We start from the raw sequence: 27,813 nt of genomic DNA on the forward strand, positions 1-27,813 counted from the left end.
GTGTGACATGTTTGGGAGAAGCATCGAGATGGAGGAATACGAGAACGCTGAGCCAGGCCCCCCCGGCAGAGACAGGCAGAGGAACTGTGCTGAGGAAGAGCGTCCTGACCAGCAGTCGTCAGGTAGAGAAACAACCGCTCGCTTTAGAAGATCCTTCACATATCTACCTCATTTTGTATTTTGCATTTTGGTGGCATTTTGTACATTAGTTTGTACTTTAGTTTATATTGTATCTTTTGTTTGGCCTTTATTCTTTTCACTTTTTACTGCATGAAGCACATCTCAGGGGGCTCATACAGAAGCAAGCATTTCACTGTAATGTACATTATATGCAACTAATAAAACAAAACTTGAAACTTGAAGTTATTACACACAATACGAACCGCTACCCTCACATAGGTGCTTGAGATCCCCAGAGTGGACACTGAAAAGATTAAAAAAAAATATAATTTGCCCCACATTCAATAAGCCTACTACTTAACAAGCAGGATAGAAATGTGGTCGCTACCTACACGGGACAGTGTAATATACACAGGCTAGGGTTGGGTCCCGTTCACATTTGAACTGATACCGGTACCAGTACCGGCGGTACCTGTCAATCGATACCGGTACCCAACGGTACCTTTTTTCTGTACTTTAATTAATCTCTAAAAAATTTATTTGCCTACCTCAGTTGTAAAAGATGTGTCCAAAATTCAAATAATTTATTATCATTATTATTTATTTAGAACAATTTGAATATATATATATAATATATATAATAGTGCAGCGAGTGTTGTCTGCATCTAGCATTGTAAAGTGTCAATTATTATTATTTTTGTTTTTTGTGCAGTACCGAAATGTGGCACCAGTGGATCTCACTCGGTAGTACCGACGTGATTCGGTCATACCCTTAAAAGTACCGGATTCGGTCCCCATCCCTAACACAGGCTGTGCGGCTGTGGCGGCACGGTGGTGTGAATAACGTTGGTTGGGAGGGAAGGAACTGTGTATTGTCATTATTAAACAACATTAAAACACATTTAGAATGTCACAAATTTGATGAGCGAACGAATTTCGTTCGAGTGGATTTATTGCAACTTAATGCTGTCCTTATTTTAATGTTGCGCTTTGTTGTTATTGCGTGGCTTGAATGCGCAGCAGTAAGCCAGAGAAACACACGTGTGAACGCGCCTGGCAGAGCCTCCAGCTTCTCCGCTGTCTCCTCTGGAGGCGGTGCTCCGCTGTCTGTGTGTCAGTCTGGCTACTCTGGTCCAATCACATTCAGCGTCCCGTCAGCGTGCCCCCCCCCCCCCCCAACCCCCCACAGTCTGCGAATCAGAGCAGAGTAGGGCGGGTCTTCACTGAATGCGTGTCGTCTCTTTCAGCTGGACGGAGTCAGAGCGAGCGTTGACCGCGCATCTACAGCAGCAGTGGCGTCGTTAGCCCTGGGCTTCCGGGGCTTTAGCCCCGGATGTTTTTCTCCTAGCCCCGGACCTTAAAAAAAAAAAAAAAAAAAATTGTTTACATTTTTTTTTTTTTTTACTTTTTTTTTTTACTTTTTTTTTTTACTTTTTTTTAAGATGTCAGCATCCCCATTGTCTGTGCTGAATGTTTGTTAGTGTTTGGTATTTTTTTTTGGTTTTAAGTACTTTTAATCCATTTTTAGTAAGTAGTTTTCATTTGATCCTATAATTTTTTCATTCACCGATTTGTGGACTTTTTTTTTTGTATCCTGAAAGGCGCATTATAAATCAAATGCATTATTATTATTATTATTATTATTATTATTATTATTATTATTATTATTATTATTATTATTATTATTATTATTATTATTATTATTATTATTATTATTATTATTATTATTATTATTATTATTATTATTATTATTATTATTATTATTATTATTATTATTATTATTATTATTATTATTATTATTATTATTATTATTATTATTATCATCCAGGAGGGAAAAGACACTTTGGATAGTAGGGACTGCATCTCTGCCTGTCCTGACCAGGAAACACTTTGCAACTGTGATCTCCTCTGGCAATAGTTGGATATTGTAATGTGTGGCGAGGGGTTGCAGCAATTCCACTGAGAGAAACTGGTCTGAGGCTGGATAACATGCCTGTGTATGCCTCTCATAAGTTGTTATCCAACTCATGAGAACCTGCTCTCAAGCTCTGGATAGAACAGTCTCTGTCTCAGCTGATCTCCTGAGCTGAGGTCTGAGCTTGTGCCACAAGATGCCATTACATATGGCCTTTGTCCTGTCATACATGTCCACTGCCATCTCTGAGGTGCGATAACCTTTGAGTGTGTCCTGCACTGTGCTTTTAAATAGTACAGATAGGTATTGAAGATGTGCACTTTAACGCAGCAGCACCTGGAGCCTCCATACCCATGTCCAGTGTCCACTGACAAAGACATGCTCATGATACTGTGATAAACTATAATAAGCTTTAATCGAACCCTGGTTCATTTCCTCGGATAGTCCGGTTGGTTTGGGGTGGTGTGAAAGCTCATTCACTCTTGCAAGTGAACCCTGCATTTGAGATGTGAATGCAAAGCGGACCAAAGGCAGGAAAATACCCAAAAATCTAATATCTTTTTTATGAGACTTTTTTTTTTCGATTGCTTAAGCATGATTTTTAAAACGGGGGCCCGGTGTTTCAAAACACACAATTAGCACAACCACACACAATTATCAGAACACCTCAGATCCTTTGCTAAATTAAACACTTGTCAAAACCATACACTAATTTAAAAAAAACTACATTTTGTTACTATATGAAACACACGTTTTATATGACTTAATTCTGTTTGAACCAGTTACTCACACTGCTGTGCTTAACCTAAAACACATTTAGCTATTCTACTTCTCAGTGATTAGAGTACTGTAAGTGAAGTACGCAGAGAATGTGCAAATATACAATAAATTCACCAAACACTACACAAGACCAATGCTGTAGACTGATGAAAATATAATTTATTTATCTACATATACCCAAATCAATGATGCAGACTGCTGAAAAAAAACATTTTCTCTCCATATACCCAAATCAATGATGCAGACTGATGAAAATATAAATTTTCTCTCCATATAACCAAATCAGTCAACATTTCAACATGGAGAATCACAACAAAACATGTCCCAGTTTTCATGCTACTATGTGCATAACACTGTAAGCTCAGCAAATATCAGACAAACATAAAATACTGTATCCAGTAGGCCTACAGGTTAAAATTACAGTAAAACAAAAACAATTTTGAAAAAATTTAAATAGAGTACAGAAAATACTAGACATTATCTCTTTGCCTAGCTGGATCTGGCAAGATACTTTTTTGCTCTGTGTATTGTTTTGCAAAAAGTGTGAGGCTGACATTGTGCTTATAGAGGTGCAAATCTGGGCCTATGTTTTGCTCCTTGAGTGTAATGTTTTGATAATTGTGTAATACTTTTGATTTGAGTGTTTATGCAATTGAAGAAAACTGTAAAGACTAGAGATGAACTGTTTATTTCTTTTGTACATAGGCTGTGCATATGTTTGTTTGTTTGTTTATTTGCTTATGTGTATGATTCTTAACTGTTTTTATTTTGTTATTGGTGTATATGTGTGTATGTATGTACAGTATATGTATATATATATGTGTATATATGTATATTTGTACTCCTGTTGGGGCCTCTTGGACCAGATCAATGTTTTATCTGCATAAAGGTTAAATAAATAAATAAGAAACTGATGATTTGGTCCTGTTAACTTTGAATTTTCTATGGGGACTGCCCAGATCCCTCTCATGGACATGGACCTCACTTTGAGAACCTCTAATGATTCTAGTTCTTCAGTATCCATCTCTTATTACTCTAAAATTGCGTATTACTGTGTTAAAAAAAAAAAGAAAAAAAAACTCCACCCCCCTGGGCTGAAGCCCCCAATGTTTTCTAACCCTAAAAACGCCCCTGTACAGCAGTAGTCTGATCTGCAGGTACTGTACCTAGTAACCTCGTCCCCAGTCTTACAGTATCTCCGTGAGATAAATGTAGCTAGTTAGCCTAGTTTCGCCAGCAGGCAGTTAGTAGAAACATATAAAAGTGTGCGTGCATCCTCACAGCGCCAAACCAGTGCCTAATATGCCAAGAAATTTGACACGGCGGTCAAGCATAATCCAAATAAAAAAAAATATATGCAATGCATTACTACTTAACCAGCCAGTATCATCAGAAAGCGTAAAAAATGTCAACACTCACCCCGTTTTACTTCCCAATGAAGTTCCTCCGTCTCTTTTTGTATCACAAACAGTACTGTAATTGCAAATCTGGTATGTCATAAATGTATAGATGTAGCAGTAGTACTGTCTATCTGTATGTCATGTATGTCATATATGTTATGATGAATTGAAAATGGGGGACCCTGATGTAAACAAGACGAAAGTCTTTCTCTGGTCTGCATCCCCTTAACAATTGTATGTATTGAGCTGTACTGTACTGTACCCATTCTGCAATCTGTTAATAAAGTTTTCAATCAATCAATCAATCGTTGTGCTGAATGAAGTCACTGCAGGCATTAAACAACGCATTGGCCAAAGCGTCCCTGTGTGTGTGGCGGCTGCACATCAAGTCACTGTCTGTCTCTGCTGTAACATGGTGGTCTTATGTTTTTTTTGTAATACAGTATTCTGTGTCTGTGTAACACAAAACACATGTATGTACCAACAGACAATATTGATTGATTGATTGATTGATTGAAAACTTTATTAACAGATTGCAGAATGGGTACAATACAGTACAGCTCAATACACAGGGAATGCAGACCAGAGAAAGACTTTCGTCTTGTTTACATCAGGGTCCCCCATTTTCAATTCATCATAACAACATATATGACATACATGACATACAGATAGACAGTACTGCTACATCTATACATTTATGACATACCAGATTTGCAAATACAGTACTGTTTGTGATACAAAAATAGTCCAGAAAAGGGAGTATATACATTTGACGTAGAAACTGTACATTGGAGGAGGTTGGGTGGGGTTGTGTGGGGGGGGGTTTGGGTAGGGAGCAGTGGTGCAGTCGTAAAATGGGCCAAGGCCAAACGCCACGTGCACGTGCACACATGTATCTCTCCTCTTTCATGAGTCGGAGCTGGGGACGAGACGGGCGGTCTTTTGTCACATAACACACGCCCAACACTCCACGCACACGCACACGCACACACACACGCACGCACACACACACACACACACACACACACACACACACACACACACACACACACACACACACACACACACACACACACACACACACACACACACACACACAGTCTAGGTCAGGGCTATTCAACTGGCGGCCCGCGGGCCAGATCCGGCCCGCGGGATGATTCTGACCGGCCCGCCAAAGAATACATGATAATAAAAAAAAATAAAAAAAAATAAAAAAATAAATATTTTATTTTAATATTATTATTATTATTTTTTTTTTTTACTTTTTTCTTTTCATGTCAACGTTAACACGCACAATTGAGCCAAAAGTCACTCAATTAATGACAGATTTCATTGATAAATTGAGGGAAAACTTTGCAAGTCGATTTGATGAATTTGACATGTCCAGAGAATTGATGCATTTTGTGAGCAACCCATTTGCCAATGTAGCTGCTATTTCCACAAAAGGACAAGAGTTCCTTGCATCACTTCACATTGATGAAGGTCTCCTGCAACTTGAAATAATTGACATGCAAGCATCATCTGCTCTGAAGCAGGCACTTGAGAATGAATCCACCACAACATTTTGGATAAAGTGTATTCATGTCAAGACATTCCCCAAAATAAAAACGCTGGCAATATCTGTGCTAACAATGTTTGGCTCAACATACACCTGTGAATCCAGTTTCTCTCACATGAATGCCATTAAAACAAGCAACGTGCCTCCTTGACAAATGAGCATTTGCATCACTGTTTGCGGGTAGCCCTCACTTCCTATGAACCCTCTTTCTCTGCCATTGCCCAGTCAAAGAAGTGCAATCGCTCTCATTAGATGTGTGTATGTAGGCTAGGCCTGTCTGCCCCCCACCCCCCTGATGTTTGAGAGTTAAGAGTCGACAATAAGTGCTAATAAGATGCTGTGATTTGCTGTTGTTGCACAGACATGAAGCACTTTTTCATAAGCTCAGCTGCACTATAAATATGTTTTTTGTTCAAGTGTTGATGTTAGAATGTTCAGATGCACATCATGCACTTGTTTGTTTTTTATTTTATTTTTATATTGAAATGTTGAAGAGGAGATGTTGCAGTTGTTGCACAGTCATAAATGAAGCACTTTTTGCAGGAGATGTTGCAGATGTGGCACATAAATGAAGCACTTTTTTTGAAAAGTATACTACTTTTGCAATGTAGTTAAAGGGGAACTATCTTATAAATGGCCTTTTTCAGTGTTTAGCATTGTTTCCTAGCTATGTGGACTTATATTAATATGATCTATGTCTCTAATTCTCATATTGGCGCATTCTTCCAATTCTCCTCTCACAATATTCACCCTCACTGAACTGAGTCATCTGAAAATGTGCTGATTTGTGATGTCAGAGAGACACCGCTGCATGATAATCAGCTGAGTTTCCACACAGTGCCCACTGTGGTTGGAGCCCAGGCTCAAAACGGCTTAAGATCTTGAGGTAGAAAAATGCTGTTTTTGAGTACTTGATTAGAAATACAAAACAATGAATTAAAAAAAAAATAATTACAGAGGTGTTCCATAAACCCACAGGAATTGTGTAAAAGTGCCCAAATAGTGAAAGAAATAGTAAAATAGTTCCCCTTTGGGGAGCTCCAGTAGCTCACCGCATATCTCGGCGCTATTTCTGCGTCGGGGAAAACCGTGCTCGTCACGGATCTGGGGGACACGTGTTCGATTCCCGGACCCGCCGTCATTTCTCAGAATGTCTTCCCCTGCTCTACATCCCGTTTCAACCTGTTTCTGTCGGTCATACTTGACCAGAAAAGCGATAAACACTAAAAAATAAAGTAAAAAAAAAAAAAAATAGTTCCCCTTTAAATAAAAGTTGTGAAAATGTGGTTGCGTGTTGTGTCAAGTGTACATATATTCATAGCACGGGGAGGCGCCGTGGCAGTCCGGCCCCTGGCCCCTTGGGTTTCTGACAATGTGGCCCCCTGAACAATTTAGTTGAATAGCCCTGGTCTAGGTGATAAGTGGCGGCCGATACGGCGCGACGAGTCATTTTTGTGTCGTCGCGCCGTATATCCCGGCCGGCACTTATCACCTAGACTTTGCATAATAATAGGATGCGCGTACTTCTGCCTCAGTGACGAAGCCCAAACGTCGTTTGACTGCGTATGCCCAGCACTGCACCCCTGGTAGGGAGGGGTTGGGGGGGGGAACACTGTACAACTGTACAAGCAAAACTGTACATTGGGATATTGACAACCATACTAGGTAATTTACATTGGAGGGGGTTGGGGGGGGGGGGGGGGGGGGGGGGAGGGGGGAAACACTGTACAAACAAGCAAAACTGTACATTGGAATATTGACAACACCATACTAGGTAAATTACTGTACATTGGAGGGGGTTGGGTTAGGACATTTACAGGGGCCAGTTTCGAATTGCAGTCTCCTGTAGGTGTTCCTTGAGAGTGGTTTTGAAAGTGGGTAGGGATTCACATTCCTTTACAGCTGTGGGTAGGGCGTTCCACATTGATGTGGCATAATTGCGAAACGTGTTTAGTCCCTTGTTTGAGCCGAATCTGGGTTTAACATGATTTGTGGAGCTCCCTCTGGTGTTGTGATCGTGGTATTCACTGACCTTTGGGAAGTATTTTGACATGTACATGGGTACCTTGGTCGTTATTTTTCATAAACCCACGCTCTTGGTCCCAGGACCCGCCCACAACCGAATTACTATCACTCCGTAACCTGTAACTTGTTCTTGTCAGAGACCAGCAGGGCTGAGTCGTCCGCAAACAGGAACAAGTTGCAGTCACAAGCTGACGACATGTCATTTGCATAAATTAGGAACAGTAGCGGTCCTAGTATGCTTCCTTGTGGAACACCACAGCTCACTGTGAGGGGGGGGGGGGGTAGGGTACCGTTTACCTCCACCATCTGTTCCCTCCCCTCAAGGTAGTATTGCATCCAGCTCACTGATAGACTATCAAAACCAATTGCTTTTAGCTTGTCAATCAGAATGGAGTGATTGACAGTGTCGAAGGCCTTTTGTAGGTCCAGCATGACCATGCCGCAGTATTTGCCCGCGTCCACCTCTTGTTTGATGTGGTCGTTCAAATAGAGAAGGCATGTGTCAGTGGAGTGGGATGTTCTGAAGCCAGATTGGAATTCGTAGATTAGATTTTTTTCTGCTAGGTACTTTTCGACCTGTTCTTAGACAATTTTTTCCATGACTTTCGAGATGGAGGTGAGAATAAAATCAGGGCGGTAGTTGCCTGGGTCTAATTGACTGCCTCTTTTGTGCAGAGGGGTCACCCTCGCAATTTTGAAGTCCTTGGGGACGTGTCCCTGTTTTATGGAGAGGTTTATTATGTGTGTGATGACTGGGGTGATGGCGGCTGCTGAGTCTCTGAGGAATTTGGAGGGGATGTTGTCATGGCCAGTGGCCTTGTTAGGTTGGAGGGCGCTCAGTTTTTTGAGTACTTCATCTGTTGTTACCATTTCAAGTTTGAAGTCGTCCTTACGGACCCCTAGGTTTTTGTAGTAAGCTACTATGTGTTCTACCCCATAAAGCCCTGAGTGGGAGGGTCGTTTGTTTACCAGTGTTGTGGCTATGTTTGTGAAGAAAATGTTCAAGTAATTGGCTACATCCAGCTTGTCTGTGATGAGCGTGTTGTCCGTTTTTATGTTTATGTTTGAGAATCTGGTTTTAAGTTTTTTACTGCAGCCTAGTTGATTATTGAGTAATTTCCAAAGTTCACGTGGTTTGTTTTTGTTTTCCTCAGTTTTGTCATTGATGACATTCTTTTTTGCAGTTTTGATCATGGAGTTTACGTCATTTCTTAGTCTGTTTTTTTCCAGTTTGAGTTCAGTCACGTGGGCTTGGAGTTCACTGCTCGTGCTTTTGGTAAGCTTTGACTGACTTTTACGAAACTCAGAGCATTTTTTGTCTCTGGTTTTCATAGCGGTCAGTATTTCAGTGTGCATCCACGGCTCAGCGCGATTTTTAACCCTGGTGGTTCTTAGGGGGGCCATGTCGTTTAGTATTGTTGAAAATTTGGTTTTGAAACCAAGCCATGTTTCTTCAGCCAGTGTACCATTGAGTTCATCTGACCAGTCCAGACCCTCCAGTTCAAGGTTAAAGGCCTCGCTAGAGTAGGTTTTGAGGTCTCTAGATGTGACTGTTTTGTGGCAGCCAGCCTTTTGTTTTAGCTTTTTGCGGGTACAGAATATCATATAATGATCACTTAACCCGCATGCTATAACCCCTTTATTGGAGATCTTGGATTGTCGAAGGTCAGAATGAGGTCAATGGTAGTCTGAGTTGATTCACATACACGTGTGGGTTGGGTGATTAGCTGGCTGAGGCCGTGCAGATCACAAAACCTACTGAATGACTTGAAGACGGGTGCATATTTTCGTTGCATATCCGTGTTCCAGTCTCCAATAAGAATTTTGTCTACATCCTCAACTCCAGCTAAACACCCGTCAAGTGTGTCATAAAAGCCACTATGATCTGGCGGTCTGTAGAGGATTTCGCCCTTTCGAATAGGATTTCCACCCATACAGTTTCAATTGATTCATGATTCAGGTAATTTCTGTTGATGAATTTGGTGTCTTTGTGTATGTACATACAGACGCAACCTCCATGCCATGTTCCTATCATTCCTGATTATTGAGTAGTTCTCAATCTCTATCTCTGGATCTTTTACAGAATCGTCAAGCTTAGTTTCTGAGAAGCACAGTATGTCTGTCTCTGCTGTAACATGGTTGTGTCTCTGATGTCTTGTCTGTCTGTCTCTGCTGTAACATGGTTGTCTCTCTGATGTCTTGTCTGTCTGTCTGTCTCTGCTGTAACATGGTTGTCTCTCTGATGTCTTGTCTGTCTGTCTGTCTGTCTGTCTCTGCTGTAACATGGTTGTCTCTCTGATGTCTTGTCTGTCTGTCTGTCTCTGCTGTAACATGGTTGTCTCTCTGATGTCTTGTCTGTATGTCTGTCTCTGCTGTAACATGGTTGTCTCTCTGATGTCTTGTCTGTCTGTCTGTCTCTGCTGTAACATGGTTGTGTCTCTGATGTCTTGTCTGTATGTCTGTCTCTGCTGTAACATGGTTGTCTCTCTGATGTCTTGTCTGTCTGTCTGTCTGTCTGTCTGTCTGTCTGTCTGTCTCTGCTGTAACATGGTTGTCTCTCTGATGTCTTGTCTGTGAGGTTCGCCTTTCCCTTGACCTTTAATTCCCTGTCTCCTCACTTCTCCAGCCCCCACCCTCGCGTTCATTTACTGTCGTCTGCTCTTCAGCGGCCCACACCCTTGGACAATCTGTCAGTATCTGTTTGATTGGTTCGTGCCGAACACACACTTCTAGTTCTATTATCAATTACCATCACGCACCTGATGGCTATTCTAATTAGCACCCCTGTGGGCTTTAAGTACCTCGCTCTTTCCCTCTGTCCTGGTCGGGTCGTTCCGTATCATATCTCTATCACCAAGCTCCTTCGGGAGGTTCTCTGTCTATAGGCTCCTACGGGAGTTTTCTGTTTCTGTCTGTATGCTGTTTTATCCTGTCGCCGTTATCTCCGGCGTGAGACGAGGTGCAAGCTTTGGCCACCTGTCGCCGTTTGCCTGGAGGGAGATTTTGTACTGCGCTCTCTAATTCTCTACGGGAGGTATTCCAATGTTCCACTCCAGACCTCCGCGCCAGATGCGCTCAAGCCTTCGCCACCTGTCGCCGTTTGCCTGGAGGGAAACTCTGAACTGCGCTCTCTAATTCTCTACGGGAGGTATTCCAGTGTTCCTCTTCCAGACCTCCGAGCCAGACGCGCTCTTCACTCCAGACGCGCATCCAGACGCGCATCCAGACCCCCGTAACGACGCGCTCGCCCTGTTTGATCCTGCTCTCTTTACGCACAGCGCCTGGGTGAGTTTTGCAAGACAGTCTTTTGACCCTATCGTTTTTCGTGTGTGTAAACACTGAAGAGATCCTGCTTTTTGTTCAGTCTGTCACTCACCCTGTGCCTGCTTTTGGACTGTTCATTTTGGGATGATATTTGCTTGAACATCGCTCACTGTGTGTATTCACACCGAAGATATTATCACTTGGATTATTATTGGGACATCGCTCACTGTGTGTATTCGCACCGAAGATTCAATCACTTGGATTATCTGTTTTGGGACGAGTCACTTCACCTGTTCTGTTCCCAACTGTTCTCTGAGCTAACCCGCTCTCTCTCTCTCTCTGTTCCCGTTACCACCTCGGAGAGCTGCCGAGAGGATTCTGCAGAGCGGCTCTGACGTCACTGTCAGATTCCTCAGGCGAATCTTCCCGGGAGAAGCTGCAGAGCAGCAACATTCTTCTAATGCTTGTATCCCAGTCTTTGTCTGTGTTTCCCCATTCTAGTCCTCCTAGTCCTCCCCGTCCAGTCCGTCTAGTCCTCCTAGTCCTCCCTGTCCAGTCCCTCCAGTCCTCCTAGTCATCCTAGTCCTCCCTGTCCAGTCCTCCTAGTCCTCCCTGTCCAGTCCTCCTAGTCCTCCTAGTCCTCCCTGTCCAGTCCTCCTAGTCCTTCCTGTTCCGCCCTGTTTCCCTTGCCCTGGCCCTGTCCGTTAGCCCTTCCCTTAGCCTTCCCCTTAGCCAGCTCGCCTCTTAAAGGCACTGTGCCTATTTTCCCTTTTCTTGTTTCCCTGTAATTTGTGTTCTCCCTTAAAGGGACAGTGCCGTTTTCTGTGTGTTTCAATAAATGCCCAGTTCTTGGCTTACTCTCATACCTGTCTTGTGTTGTGCGATTGGGGTCGGTTACAAACCATAACAGTACGACCCGACCAGTCACGACCCCAGCCAGCACAGACGGTGTATGTTGAGTTTGCCTTTTTTTTTTTTTTTCTCTAGTTCCCCTGTTAGTCTCCCCTGTTAGCTCCCCTGTTTAGCTTGTTAGTCTCCCCTGTTAGCTCCCCTGTTAGCCTGTTGACTCCCCTGTTTGCTTCCCTGTTAGCCTCGTTAGCTCCCCTGCAGCTTGTTAGGCCTCTACTACCAGCATGGCCCCAGTCTGCTAGCTTAGCCCCGGCTGCTAGCACAGCCTCTATGTTAATGCAGCCCTTGCAGCTAGCATAGGCCCTGTAGCTAGCCATGCCCAGGCAGCTAACCCGGTCCCTCTGCATGGCCTCCACTTTTTGTGTAGTTTTCCCACTGCTAGGACTGCCCTTTCAGCTAGCAAGGTCAGTTTTCCCACTGCTAGGACTGCCCTTTCAGCTAGCAGGGTCAGTTTTCCCACTGCTAGGACTGCCCTTTCAGCTAGCAAGGTCAGTATTCTCCCACTGCTAGGACTGCCCCTTCAGCTAGCAAGGTCAGTTTTCTCCCACTGCTAGGACTGCCCTTTCAGCTAGCAAGGTCAGTTTTTTCCCACTGCTAGGACTGCCCTTTCAGCTAGCAAGGTCAGTTTTTCCCACTGCTAGGACTGCCCTTTCAGCTAGCAAGGTCAGTTTTCCCACTGCTAGGACTGCCCTTTCAGCTAGCAAGGTCAGTTTTCCCACTGCTAGGACTGCCCTTTCAGCTAGCAAGGTCAGTTTTTTCCCACTGCTAGGACTGCCCTTTCAGCTAGCAAGGTCAGTTTTCTCCCACTGCTAGGACTGCCCTTTCAGCTAGCAAGGTCAGTTTTCCCACTGCTAGGACTGCTCCTTCAGCTAGCAAGGTCAGTTTGCTCCCACTGCTGGGACAGCCCCTTCCCTGTTCCCCTCTCCAGTGCCCCTGTTCCAGCCCTGTCTGCCAGCCTAGCTCCGGCAGCTAGCGCAGCCCCTTGTTAATGTAGCAGTACAGCTAGCATAGGCCCTGTAGCTATCAGTGCCCTGTCAGCTACCCTGGTTACCCCTCAGCTACTCTAGTTACCCCTCAGCTCCTCTGGTTACCCCTCAGCTCCTCTAGTTACCCCTCAGCTCCTCTAGTTACCCCTCAGCTACCCTACTTACCCCTCTGCTACCCTAGTTTGCCTTCGGCTACCCTGTCCCTTTGCTAGCCCCACTTTGGTGTAGCTTCCCCTGCTGGCATGGCCCAGTGTTTTTTTTTGTTTGTTTGCCTTGTTTTGTCCCCTGCCCCTCTGTCTGTATTTTTGGGTCGCCCGGTGGCTCCCGTGGAGGGGGGAGTACTGTGAGGTTCGCCTTTCCCTTGACCTTTAATTCCCTGTCTCCTCACTTCTCCAGCCCCCACCCTCACGTTCATTTACTGTCGTCTGCTCTTCAGCGGCCCACACCCTTGGACAATCTGTCAGTATCTGTTTGATTGGTTCGTGCCGAACACACACTTCTAGTTCTATTATCAATTACCATCACGCACCTGATGGCTATTCTAATTAGCACCCCTGTGGGCTTTAAGTACCTCGCTCTTTCCCTCTGTCCTGGTCGGGTCGTTCCGTATCATATCTCTATCACCAAGCTCCTTCGGGAGGTTCTCTGTCTATAGGCTCCTACGGGAGTTTTCTGTTTCTGTCTGTATGCTGTTTTATCCTGTCGCCGTTATCTCCGGCGTGAGACGAGGTGCAAGCTTTGGCCACCTGTCGCCGTTTGCCTGGAGGGAGATTTTGTACTGCGCTCTCTAATTCTCTACGGGAGGTATTCCAATGTTCCACTCCAGACCTCCGCGCCAGATGCGCTCAAGCCTTCGCCACCTGTCGCCGTTTGCCTGGAGGGAAACTCTGAACTGCGCTCTCTAATTCTCTACGGGAGGTATTCCAGTGTTCCTCTTCCAGACCTCCGAGCCAGACGCGCTCTTCACTCCAGACGCGCATCCAGACGCGCATCCAGACCCCCGTAACGACGCGCTCGCCCTGTTTGATCCTGCTCTCTTTACGCACAGCGCCTGGGTGAGTTTTGCAAGACAGTCTTTTGACCCTATCGTTTTTCGTGTGTGTAAACACTGAAGAGATCCTGCTTTTTGTTCAGTCTGTCACTCACCCTGTGCCTGCTTTTGGACTGTTCATTTTGGGATGATATTTGCTTGAACATCGCTCACTGTGTGTATTCACACCGAAGATATTATCACTTGGATTATTATTGGGACATCGCTCACTGTGTGTATTCGCACCGAAGATTCAATCACTTGGATTGTTGTTGGGACATTGCTCACAGTGTGTATTTACACCGAAGATTCAGTCACTTGGATTATCTGTTTTGGGACGAGTCACTTCACCTGTTCTGTTCCCAACTGTTCTCTGAGCTAACCCGCTCTCTCTCTCTCTCTGTTCCCGTTACCACCTCGGAGAGCTGCCGAGAGGATTCTGCAGAGCGGCTCTGACGTCACTGTCAGATTCCTCAGACGAATCTTCCCGGGAGAAGCTGCAGAGCAGCAACATTCTTCTAATGCTTGTATCCCAGTCTTTGTCTGTGTTTCCCCATTCTAGTCCTCCTAGTCCTCCCCGTCCAGTCCGTCTAGTCCTCCTAGTCCTCCCTGTCCAGTCCCTCCAGTCCTCCTAGTCATCCTAGTCCTCCCTGTCCAGTCCTCCTAGTCCTCCCTGTCCAGTCCTCCTAGTCCTCCTAGTCCTCCCTGTCCAGTCCTCCTAGTCCTTCCTGTTCCGCCCTGTTTCCCTTGCCCTGGCCCTGTCCGTTAGCCCTTCCCTTAGCCTTCCCCTTAGCCAGCTCGCCTCTTAAAGGCACTGTGCCTATTTTCCCTTTTCTTGTTTCCCTGTAATTTGTGTTCTCCCTTAAAGGGACAGTGCCGTTTTCTGTGTGTTTCAATAAATGCCCAGTTCTTGGCTTACTCTCATACCTGTCTTGTGTTGTGCGATTGGGGTCGGTTACAAACCATAACAGTCTGTCTGTCTGTCTCTGCTGTAACATGGTTGTCTCTCTGATGTCTTGTCTGTATGTCTGTCTCTGGTGTAACATGGTTGTCTCTCTGATGTCTTGTCTGTATGTCTGTCTCTGCTGTAACATGGTTGTCTCTCTGATGTCTTGTCTGTCTCTGCTGTAACATGGTTGTCTCTCTGATGTCTTGTCTGTCTGTCTGTCTGTCTCTGCTGTAACATGGTTGTTTCTCTGATGTCTTGTCTGTATGTCTGTCTCTGCTGTAACATGGTTGTCTCTCTGATGTCTTGTCTGTCTGTCTGTCTCTGCTGTAACATGGTTGTCTCTCTGATGTCTTGTCTGTCTGTCTGTCTCTGCTGTAACATGGTTGTCTCTCTGATGTCTTGTCTGTCTGTCTGTCTCTGGTGTAACATGGTTGTCTCTCTGATGTCTTGTCTGTCTGTCTGTCTGTCTCTGCTGTAACATGGTTGTCTCTCTGATGTCTTGTCTGTCTGTCTGTCTGTCTCTGCTGTAACATGGTTGTCTCTCTGATGTCTTGTCTGTATGTCTGTCTCTGCTGTAACATGGTTGTCTCTCTGATGTCTTGTCTGTCTGTCTGTCTCTGCTGTAACATGGTTGTCTCTCTGATGTCTTGTCTGTCTGTCTGTCTCTGCTGTAACATGGTTGTCTCTCTGATGTCTTGTCTGTCTGTCTGTCTCTGCTGTAACATGGTTGTCTCTCTGATGTCTTGTCTGTCTCTGCTGTAACATGGTTGTCTCTCTGATGTCTTGTCTGTCTGTCTGTCTCTGCTGTAACATGGTTGTCTCTCTGATGTCTTGTCTGTCTGTCTCTACTGTAACATGGTTGTCTCTCTGATGTCTTGTCTGTCTGTCTCTACTGTAACATGGTTGTCTCTCTGATGTCTTGTCTGTCTGTCTGTCTCTGCTGTAACATGGGTGTCTCTCTGATGTCTTGTCTGTCTGTATGTCTGTCTCTGCTGTAACATGGTTGTCTCTCTGATGTCTTGTCTGTCTGTCTGTATGTCTGTCTCTGCTGTAACATGGTTGTCTTATGTTTTTTTTGTAATACAGTATTCTGTGTCTGTGTAACACAAAACACATGTATGTACCAACAGACAATAAAGAATGATCTTATCGTATCTGGCTTTCATCCATCGCAATCTGCTCTGGGTTTTACATACACTGCTTGTTTGGTGTCGTCCTTATTGTTACTGTGAAAGTGATTATCACAGAATGTTTAGACTTTTCCATGATAACACCCTTCAGAGATGATAAAGACCTTCTGCACCTTCTCCTCCCACTCTCCTCCAGGAAAGTGGCGCCCTCTGCTGCCTGTGATGTGTGCTGGCGTGTTGAGCCTCCTCATATTGATAACTCTCATGGGACTGCGTTCGTACAGTGAGTAGTGTGGCGTCCTAACAGTATGTAATGGAGATAAATGTAATGGAGTAAAAAGTACAATATTTCCCTTGAAATGTAGTGGAGTAAAAGTATAAAGTTCCCTCAAATTTAAATACTCACATAAAGTACAAGTAGCTCGAAAATGTACTTAAGTAGCTACAGTACTTGAGTAAAAATACTTAGTTACTTTCCATGGCTGATGTTCACCTCTAAACTGACTGCTCACTACTGTATAGCTGTGTGTGTCTGACTGGGGTTTGTTGGTCTGTGTTCCCCGATGCAGACAGAGTCACAAAGTAATTACAGGTGCTATAGAAAATATTAATATGTAGAGTCATAATACTTTTTTTAAGGAATACATCCACAGGGTTTTAGAAAGGTGCGGAATAAAAGTATTGCTTTTACCTCCAAAAGATTATTGATGTGTGTGTGTGTGTGTGTGTGTGTGTGTGTGTGTGTGTGTCACTTACTGTGTGTGTGTGTGTGTGTGTGTGTAACTGTGTGTGTGAGAGAGAGTGTGTATGTGTGTGTGTGAGAGAGAGTGTGTATGTGTGTGTGTGAGAGAGTGTGTATGTGTGTGTGTGTGTGAGAGAGTATGTATGTGTGTGTGTGTGTGTGTGTGTGTGTGTGTGTGAGAGAGTGTGTATGTGTGTGTGTGTGTGTGTGAGAGAGTGTGTATGTGTGTGTGTGTGTGTGTGAGAGAGTGTGTATGTGTGTGTGTGAGAGAGTGTGTATGTGTGTGTGTGAGAGAGTATGTATGTGTGTGTGTGTGTGTGAGAGAGTGTGTATGTGTGTGTGTGAGAGTGTGTATGTGTGTGTGTGAGAGAGTATGTATGTGTGTGTGTGTGTGTGTGAGAGAGAGTGTGTATGTGTGTGTGTGTGTGAGAGAGTGTGTATGTGTGTGTGTGAGAGAGAGAGAGAGGAGAGAGCGAGGGAGAGAGAGGAGAAAGAGAGAGAGAGTGTGTGTGTTTGGATGAAATACTGTACAGTTAAATAATGTGAACAGGAACACATCTGCCTCCTGCGTGAACTGTGTGCACAGCTGAATAGACTGTATTTTAACGTCGATACGGTGGTACTTGGAGAGCCAGCTACGTTCTCAGGTGGTACTTGGTGTAAAAAGGTTGAGAACCACTGGTCTACATAAACCCAACTTCCTTTATACTTACCGGTCATACTTAGCTATATAAAAAAATAAAAAATAAAATTCATGTCAAATAATTTTTTTTGTACTTCCGTATTTTTGTTGTTGTTGTGCCCCCCCATACTAGCTCTTGCCCCCCCTGTGCCCACTTGTTTAAAAAATCCTAGAATGGCCACTGATGGTTACACCCCTACTTATTGTGATGCTAGCATGTCTCCTCCTCCTGTTCTACTACTAGATCACCAACAGGTACTGACCAGTTACAACCAGGTGCAGACCCGTAACAACAACCTGACCGGAGAGAGAGACCCATCTTGTGTACAGTTGATTGGTAAGATTTACATTATACATTGTTATAATATGTTTTCTTCCACCCCAGGTGAAAATCTGCATAAAATGTATACCTAGGTAAATGGAATATTGCTCCACTTCTACAAGGGCTATTTGCATATTCTTGGTATCTAGGAACATCTATGGACCTCAATGAATGTATTCTCAGTGTCAGAAATATTGTGTCTATTACTAGGCTTGCTTAAATTGTGATGAAACAAAGGAAAATATGAATTATGATTTTTCTTTTCATCTTTGACAGTGAATAAAACCATGATAATAATGACCAAACTTAAAAAACTGCCACTGAGCTCATTCAGTACCCTCTTGAGATCACATACAAAAGATCTAAGGAAATTAATAAAGGGAAGATGATCAAATTGAAGGTTCTGTATATACAGTACTGAATTCTCCCATCCGGACCAATGCAATTTGAAATATTATTATAGAATATAGAATATATGCTTATACATTACCTTATTATAGCCAATTCGCACATTTATATATATATACATATAGTATCTTTCAAATGGCCGAGTTCAATTTGGATATAGTATCACCAGGCTTGCATAATAACAGATACTGATATTTACTGTAATCGACTGTAATATTTTATTTCCCCCACAGTGTAACCATATTGAAACTAATTTCAGATCTAATTCTTCCTACATGTTAACAATAGTGTGGAGAAACTGACTGCGTTTCAATATTTGTCAAAAACGTTACCTTTTGTAGCTTATTATCGCGAATCATAACAATTATTGATATGATTCATTCAGAACGCTGAACTTTGAACCACCATAGTGGACCACAGGAAGTGTAGATTGGAGAAATTCCAACGCTGGCAGATAGCTAGCGATGTCCTCTGCAAAATGGCCACAAAAAGATTCCAATTCCCATGGTTCAACATTTCCATATCCGGTTCCGGGTCAAAAAAACGAGTGCACATAAAAAACTTAAAATGATATAAATACACTTTTAACCTATTGCTAAACTATTGCCAACCTAACGTTTTACATTCTACATGTATTTGTGACATAGTAGTGATAATAATACTTGAAAACGGTTGATTTTAAAATCACAAATTATTTTCCATCTTCATAAAAATATAATAATAATTTAATAAGGTCAAAAGGGGTCGGTACCGACCCTGTCGAGTGGAACAGGTTAAGGAGCACTTTTTTTATTTAATTTTTTGCAATGCGACTTACTGTGAAGCACTTTGGTTGACAAGTGTCATGTCTAAATGTACAAATCAATTCGATTGATTGATTGATTGATTGTCACAGTGATCTCCTGGTTGTTCCCCACGTGTGTGTGTGTGTGTGTGTGTGTGTGTGTGTGTGTGTGTGTGTGTGTGTGTGTGTGTGTGTGTGTGTGTGTGTGTGTGTGTGTGTGTGTGTGTGTGTGTGTGTGTGTGTGTGTGTGCACATGCAATCCTATAACCCATGAAATGCAAGTGATATGTCATCTTCGAGGGTGCAGTTCGGCAGGCGGACCTGAGTGATTGAAAATGGTTTTATTAGTAAGTTTGGCATATGGTACAGAAGCACATATACAGAAGCAACACTAAAAGGATAACAACACACAAAGCACAGGGCTTGTCTTCATCGTGGTCATCGTCACCCGTCTTGCTGTTCCCACGTAGTGGAGCTGTGACCCAGGAGCCTCTCTACCAGTGGAGCAGATGTGAAGAAGTCGTCCGCATAGATCTGGTGGTTCTGACCGCTCGCTCGGCAGTGTTGCCACGGTGGGGCGGCTCCAGTTTATTGCATGAAGACACATTCATGTGTTATAAGAGACCTACTCATTAATACACTGTTATGTATGTTGTGTATAACGGATTATAATCCATTATAGCTGTAAAGTAAAATAATTTTTTTTAATTTTCTTTCTCAGCTGCTCTTGAAACGCAAATGAAAGGTAAGGGATTTTTATGTAAAAATGTGTTAATTTGTAACTTCTGCTACAGAGTGTTGATATTTCAATGGTGTGTGTGTGTGTGTGTGTGTGTGTGTGTGTGTGTGTGTGTGTGTGTGTGTGTGTGTGTGTGTGTGTGTGTGTGTGTGTGTGTGTGTGTGTGTGTGTGTGTGTGTGTGTGTGTGTGTGTGTGTGTGTGTGTGTGTGTGTGTGTGTGTGTGTGTGTGTGTGTGTGTGTGTGTGTGTGTGTGTGTGTGTGTGTGTGTGTGTGTGTGTGTGTGTGTGTGTGTGTGTGTGTGTGTGTGTGTGTGTGTGTGTGTGTGTGTGTGTGTGTGTGTGTGTGTGTGTGTGTGTGTGTGTGTGTGTGTGTGGCGCAGGTGTATGAATGCACATGCAATCTTATAACCAGTGATAATTTCGTCAGCTAATTTAGTTTTAGTCTTAGTCATGTGTCAAATGCTCTTTTTAGTTTTCATCATATTTAGTCACCTTCATTTATTTTCCGTTTAGTCAGTTTTAGTCAACTACAGGTCTGAACATTTTAGTCTTTGTTTAGTCTCGATTTAGTCTTTTTCGTTTAATCTCGCCACTCAGTTACAGCCTCATAGATTGGCGTGAGCAAAAAAAGCTAATGTTAGTGCTAGCTGGTTAGACTTATGTAAGCTATTTAATGTGTTCTATTGTAGTGGATCAACATAATGTAGCGATCCGTCATGCAGTAATGTAGGGAAGAAAGAGGAGAGTTTACTTTTCTGTATGGTGCTTTATTTCCAGCTCAATATGGGGTTTCACAGGTTGATGATTCCCTTCTCATACACAACACAGCTGCCTACCTAATACGCTAGCTTCACAACAACAACGTAACATTCGGTCCTTCCTCCCATATCTCCTGGGGGGAAACAACACCCCCAGCATAACAGTGGTGCCCCTAAGACTGAAAATAAGAAGACCACACAACTAGGGCGACACACACCCACGGAACGATTGTTGGGCACAAGGGTTCCGCATGGACAATTATGTTTGTTACGTTCCTGTCTGCAAACGAGTTCCTGTTAGCTAGCAGGTAGCAAATACAATTCAAGTTGATGTTGAATAAACATTTAGCAAGATTTTATTTTGCAAACTATATTTTGTGTCGTCGTTTTTAGTCAACGACATTGCATGAATTATTTCGTCACATTAGTGTCACATGATCTCCATTAACGTGACGTCTTGTCTCGTTTTGGTCACGGGAAAAAGCTTAGTTGACGAGCGGATTTAGTCATGATTTTCGCTGACTAAATGAACACTCCTTATAACCCATGAAATGCAAGTGATATGTGATGCTATCTTTGTCTCACAGGCAAACAGGGTTCTTTCTCAGCCTCCCTCTCGGCTTCAGGATATGGATACAGTGTTATATGAATATTCATAATTGCTCATAATGCATTATTAACATGCATGATAACTCATAGTGTCTTGTATCAATAACCAGAATAAATCACAGCCACGGTGGGGCAGCTCCATTTTATTGCATGAAGACACATTCATGTGTTATAAGAGACCTACTCATTAATACACTGTTATGTATGTTGTGTATAACAGGTTTTAATCCATTATAGCTGTAAAGAAAAAGAAAAAAGTTTTATGGTAATTTTCTTTTTTAGCTGCTCTTGAAACCCTCAACGTCAGATCAAATGCCACAGAGAGTGAGGTGCGGGCACTGCAGAGACAGAATGAAGGTAAGGGGTTTGAATGAATGAATGAATGAATGAATGAATGAATGAATGAATGAATGAATGAATGAATGAATGAATGAATAAAAACTTTATTTAACAGATTGCAGAATGGGTACAATACAGTACGGCTCAATACACACAATTGTTAAGGGGATGCAGACCAGAGAAAGACGTTTGTCTTGTTTACATCAGGGTCCCCCATTTTCAATTCATATTAACATTTATGACATACACAACATACATGACATTTATGGCATAGGGACATACAGGTATTTAGTACTGATACATTTGTGACATAAACGGTATTCAAATATACAGTACTGTTACCCATAGATCCTGACAGAGTATATACATATGATGGGGAGGGGACTGTACATTAGGAGGGGGTGGGTGGGTGGGAGAGAAATATACATACGGCGGGGAGAGAATATATTCATGCGGTGGGGAGGAGATTGTCTATTAGCCTGTTAAGCCTTAAGGTCCCCCTATAGGGGACTTTTCTTTTCTTTATCATAAATCGATCAATAGAGACCGTATTAGATCCCCAATTATCATATCATGGGATATCATTGGAAAGCCACACTCATTGGCTACAACCCTGTGCAAAGATTTTCGAGATTGCCAAATGATTGACGGAGCTAGAGCCCCGGGAGTCGGGGGTGGTAATGTGTACTTTTGCGTACTTTATGGCATGCCTCACATATCGGCATGTAACTCGAGAACCGCTGAACGGATTTTGTCACCTGAAAGGGCAATCGACAGGCAACAAATAGGGCTTTAATTCTATCTATATATTGTATTAAAAGAAATGCACACCCGAGCCACTAGATGTCGGCAAAGAATCGTCCACATGTGGGCACTTGGATGTTAAGAGGTCAATGTTTTTAAATATATTTGTTTTGTAGCCAAGAGTAAAGACCATAACCCTATCAAAAACAGTAGTCAAAGTGATATTTATATTTTTACCAATGTTTTATACGATTTATCGGGAATGCAAATGTATTGGAAAATGCTAATTATCGTAAAAACCGCAAGGAAATGACTAAATCCAGATTCAACCCTGCCATTGGAAAGAGGAGCATTTTCCCTATCCATAGATGTATGATTTGGCCATAATAAGGTCAAGGTCAAGTTCAAGGTCAAATATGAATTTATAATTAAAAATTGTTGATCAAAGATGCAAAAATCATAAATCATAATTTATATTCTCCTTTGTTTCATCACAATTTAATCAAGCCTAGTAACAGACACAATATTTCTGACACTGGAAATACATACCCCCAGTCCCTAGATGCTCCTAGATACCAAGAACATGCAAATTGACCTGGCAGAAGTGGAGCAATCTTCCATTTACTTAGGCATATACCTTTAGGCGAAATACGGCTTACAGATTAACAGGCAAGGGGGTGGGGGGTTTGGACATTTACGGTGGCCAGTTTCAAATTGCAGCCTCCCGTAGGTGCTCTTTAAGAGCGGTTTTGAATGTGGGTAGGGATTCACATTCCTTTACAGCTTTGGGTAGGGCGTTCCACATTGATGTGGCATAATTGCTAAACGTGTTTAGTCCCTTGTTTGAGCCAAATCTGGGTTTAACATGATTTGTTGAGCTTCCTCTCGTGTTGTGATCGTGGTATTCACTGACCTTTGGGAAGTATTTTGACATGTACATGGGTACCTTAGTCGTATAGTGTATCTTGTAGACCAGGCCCATTGCAAGTTGCTGTACTCTGTCGTCTACTCTAAGCCATCCTAGGTTGGCAAAGTGTGCAGGGGTGAGGTGGGTTCTAGGAGTCAGGTCAAGCAGTAGTCTGACTAGTTTGTTTTGAGATGTTTGTAATCTTGTTTTTAGCGCCTTTGAGGTGCTTTGGTACCATGAGGTGCACGCATAGTCGTAGTACCCTTGAATGAGTGCTCCTGCCAGAGTCTTCAGGGTATTCTTGTTTACCAGAGAGGAGATCCAGTACAAGAATCGAGTTCGTTGGTTGACTTTTTTTTATGTAAAAGTGTATTAATTTGTAACTTCAGAGTGTTGATATTTCAATGGTGTGTGTGTGTGTGTGTGTGTGTGTGTGTGTGTGTGTGTGTGTGTGTGTGTGTGTGTGTGTGTGTGTGTGTGTGTGTGTGTGTGTGTGTGTGTGTGTGTGTGTGCACATGCAGTCTTATAACACATGAATTGCAAGTGATATGTGACGCTCTCTTTGTCTCACAGCCAGACAGGTGTCTTTCTCAGCCTCCCTCTTGGCTTCAGAAGATGGAAACACAGGGCCTCACAGCAGTCACACTACCCTGGTCTACAGACACGTCATCACGAATGTTGGCAACGCTTATGATCAAACCACAGGTATGATGGACACTAGATGACACAGGTGACAGCTGTAATGTTATGTCTAGTAACACCAGGGACTAGATGGCGCTGTGCAGGATACCTGTGTGACACGAGTCCGCCTACAACAGGACGGGGCACAGGGGCATCCCGGGAGTAGCCGGCCAAGCATGCAGTGGTGTTCCAAGTCGACCCATACTGGATGTTGAATAAAGAGTGTTTACTAAACCAACCGAGTGATTATTCAACATTACAACAGCATGTGTTCATACTGTAATGTTGCCAGTTATTACTTTGTAATAGTAGGTGTAAGATACGACCACAAAGACACGCAAGCAACTGCCATTTGTGTTGTGCGTTTTAGCAAAATGTTAGACAGTTTTACCAACAGGACTATCATTGACCCTTACAGCAATTCTGTTGTGGAGATTATGGGATACTCACTAAGAAAGACAAACCATTCCTCCTGATAAAGATTAAACTGTATCAAATCTGTTTCTTTCCACACATTGCTTATTGTTTCTGATTAACACGACAACTCTTAAAGGATCAATAGGCGACCACTGATTTTTGGCAACATGTTAGATTTCTTATTTTATCTCGACAGTAATGGATAGTACTACAAAAATAAGACGTTTGAGACCAAAATGAGAAAGATCTGTCATTCTGGTAAGGGGCAGGAGCTAAAACAACAAGATCCAATCAAATGAACGACCAAGTCAAAGGATTGGAATGAGCGAGCTGTCTATCAAGACCTTGAGTGACAGGCGTGCTTGTTGTGCGTGTGACACAGAGGCCTGCTGCTGCTGCTGCTGACACACAGCTGCCTGCTGTAGCTACCTAGCGGGGGGCGTGGCTTTGGAGGCGTCCTGATGCGTTCTGATCGGGAAGAAGGGCGTTGTCGAATTCAGTTTAAAGGGGAACTATCTTATAAATGGCCTTTTTGAGTGTTTAGCATTGTTTCCTAGCTATGTGAACTTATATTAATATGATCTATGTCTCAAAATTCTCATATTGGCGCATTCTTCCAATTCTCCTCACAATATTCACCCTCACTGAACTGAGTCGTTTGAAAATGTGCCTATATGTGATGTCATATAGTCGCTGCTGCATGTTAATGTTCAGGGGGGCCCCACGGTGCACAGTGGTTTAGGAGCCCAGGCTGCATGTTAATGTTCAGGGGGGCCCCACGGTGCCGTGGTTTAGGAGCCCAGGCTGCATGTTAATGTTCAGGCGGGGCCCCACGGTGCCGTGGTTTAGGAGCCCAGGCTGCATGTTAATGTTCAGGGGGGGCCCCACGGTGCCGTGGTTTAGGAGCCCAGGCTGCATGTTAATGTTCAGGGGGGGCCCCACGGTGCCGTGGTTTAGGAGCCCAGGCTGCATGTTAATGTTCAGGCGGGGCCCCACGGTGCAGTGGTTTAGGAGCCCAGGCTGCATGTTAATGTTCAGGGGGGGCCCCACGGTGCACAGTGGTTTAGGAGCCCAGGCTGCATGTTAATGTTCAGGGGGGGCCCCACGGTGCACAGTGGTTTAGGAGCCCAGGCTGCATGTTAATGTTCAGGGGGGGCCCCACGGTGCACAGTGGTTTAGGAGCCCAGGCTGCATGTTAATGTTCAGGGGGGCCCCACGGTGCACAGTGGTTTAGGAGCCCAGGCTGCATGTTAATGTTCAGGCGGGGCCCCACGGTGCAGTGGTTTAGGAGCCCAGGCTGCATGTTAATGTTCAGGCGGGGCCCCACGGTGCAGTGGTTTAGGAGCCCAGGCTGCATGTTAATGTTCAGGGGGGCACGGTGCACAGTGGTTTAGGAGCCCAGGCTGCATGTTAATGTTCAGGGGGGCACAGTGGTTTAGGTGGCACCTGCAGCTGCGGCTGCAAAACAGCTCGAAATCTTGAGGTAGAAAAATGCTGTTTTTGAGGACTTGATTAGAAATACAAAACAATGAATAAAAAAAATATATATATTACAGAGGTGTTCCATAGACTCACAGGAATTGTGTAAAAGTGCCCAAATAGTGAAAGAAATAGTAAAATAGTTCCCCTTTAAGGATTTACAAATATTCTGCCAAAAATCAACAGGCACCTATTGCTCCTTTAATTTACTATAAATTACTTTTAGTTTATCATGCACCGTGATAATGGAAGTATGGGTCCGGTAATGTTAAGGGCTTTCGTAAATAACAATTCATATTTTTCTGTTAGTTGGATTAGAGGAGCGGACACTGATGATCTTGTTTCTCTAACAGGCGTCTTCACGGCTCCAGTGGAGGGTCTCTACCTGTTCAATCTCTTCATCTATGGTGATGGATCAGCAGAACGTGGAACAGGGGCTAACCTGGTTAAGAATGGTCAACATGTTGTCGCTGCATATGCAAGACAACCTACCGGTTGGGTTAGCACTTCGAATGGAGCCTCACTTCTACTAGAGGCAGGCGATGAGGTGTCTGTGCAGCTCTGGACAAATACATGGATCTATGACAATTCTAATCACTACAATACCTTCAGTGGCCATCTGTTGTTCACAGTGTGACGAGGAAAATGGAACAGTACTATTATTTCTGTTTACATTCGCATTTGTTCAGTGTCCTGCAACATGTAATATGTACATTACAGATAATTTCATGAACATCCTTTTATACATTTGAAAAGCTCTATTAGGACACTTCTTTTTATTATGTATATGGTTGGCCCAGTCTTCCATCTGGGCTGTGTATGTACATGTATATCATAGATTTGCAGATTCTTTATAAAAAATACAAAATAAAGTGGATTTTTATGAAGAAATGGCTCTTTAAACAATTCTTGGCTTCTGATCAAATGTGAGCAATTCTTTCCATTTCAAGTACTGATACATCTTTCTCTGTTGCACATTATCACGTGGTTTGACACATCCAGATGATTTTTATTACCTCCTCCAAGGAAGTTATGTTTTCACCCACATCTGTCTGTTTGTGAACAAAATATCTTGAAAATGAATGTTGCCATCAAATGATCTGTGTGCACATTCATGACCCCAAGGAAGAAACCTACTGGTTTAGTTCACTCCATGACTTTTCCTCGAGTGCCGCCATCAGGCCAAACCTTCACTTTCCAAATGGGTGTATCTCCTGACCTGTTACTAATACAGTCACAAAGATGCTGCTCTTAAATTAATGACCATATTTGCCATAAGAACCTACAGTATGAAGTCCACCATACTGGTCGTTTATTTGATTACTTGTTAAAGCTTTGTCTGATTTGCACCAAACTTGACAAATATGTTTGTCCCACTGTGACGAGGAGCCCTGTGAGGGTTTGAGTACTTTACTATACTATACTATGTTGTACTATACTATACAATTATACTATGCTATATACAATTATACTATACTATGTTATACTATACTATACTATACACTAAGAAAAAAAGCTGCAAGAAAACGGTAAATGTCTGGCATCAATGGTTGCCAAATATTTACTGTCAAATTACAGTAAAATCAAATACATCAAATAATACAGTGAATTTCCCGTGAAAAAACGTTTATTTTTTACAGTGTATGTTATACTAATACTATACTATACTATGTTATACTATACTATACTATACTATGTTATACTATACTATACAAATACAATACTAATACTAAAATTTGCTACATAGAGCCATGTGATTTTCTGCATTTTTGTTACATAGAAGCAATTTCGGCTTTTCTAATAGAGAAAAATTAATCATGTATCAATCATAAATCTCATACACCCATACACACACACACGCGCGCACGCACACACACACACGGTCTAAGTCTATACTGTTAAGTAAAAGTAACCATCCATTACTCTGTATTACAGTATTATAGAAATGGGTTTTGCTTAGTCTTTGTATGGATTTTGCATTCTGAAATGTTATGACATGTGATCTAAACAAGCTGTTCTGAATGATTGCCCTTAGTGATGTCACAAGAGAGAGACAGGCAATGAATTAGCTTTGATTAATCTGTGCTTTCTGGAGCCAGGAACACTGTGTAACTAATGTGCTGCTCAGTTTGTAAA

The 27,813-nt window shown here is 43.0% G+C and overlaps 1 protein-coding gene across 1 annotated transcript; it reads left to right on the forward strand.

Moving 5' to 3' along the window:
- Window positions 1–26,436, forward strand: LOC311248124 (uncharacterized protein). Its single transcript, XM_084339068.1, has 7 exons — window positions 1–122; window positions 16,263–16,349; window positions 17,735–17,827; window positions 19,726–19,749; window positions 21,393–21,467; window positions 23,674–23,805; window positions 26,031–26,436. The coding sequence occupies exons 1-7, from the start codon at window positions 8–10 to the stop codon at window positions 26,312–26,314; spliced, it is 810 nt and encodes a 269-aa protein (XP_084195194.1). The 5' UTR covers window positions 1–7; the 3' UTR covers window positions 26,315–26,436.
- The last annotated feature ends 1,377 nt before the right edge of the window (window positions 26,437–27,813 follow it).

The sequence above is a fragment of the Notolepis coatsorum genome (genome assembly GCF_963971535.1).
Source record: "Notolepis coatsorum genome assembly, contig: SCAFFOLD_311, whole genome shotgun sequence".
NCBI classification, from domain to species: Eukaryota; Metazoa; Chordata; class Actinopteri; order Aulopiformes; family Paralepididae; genus Notolepis; species Notolepis coatsorum.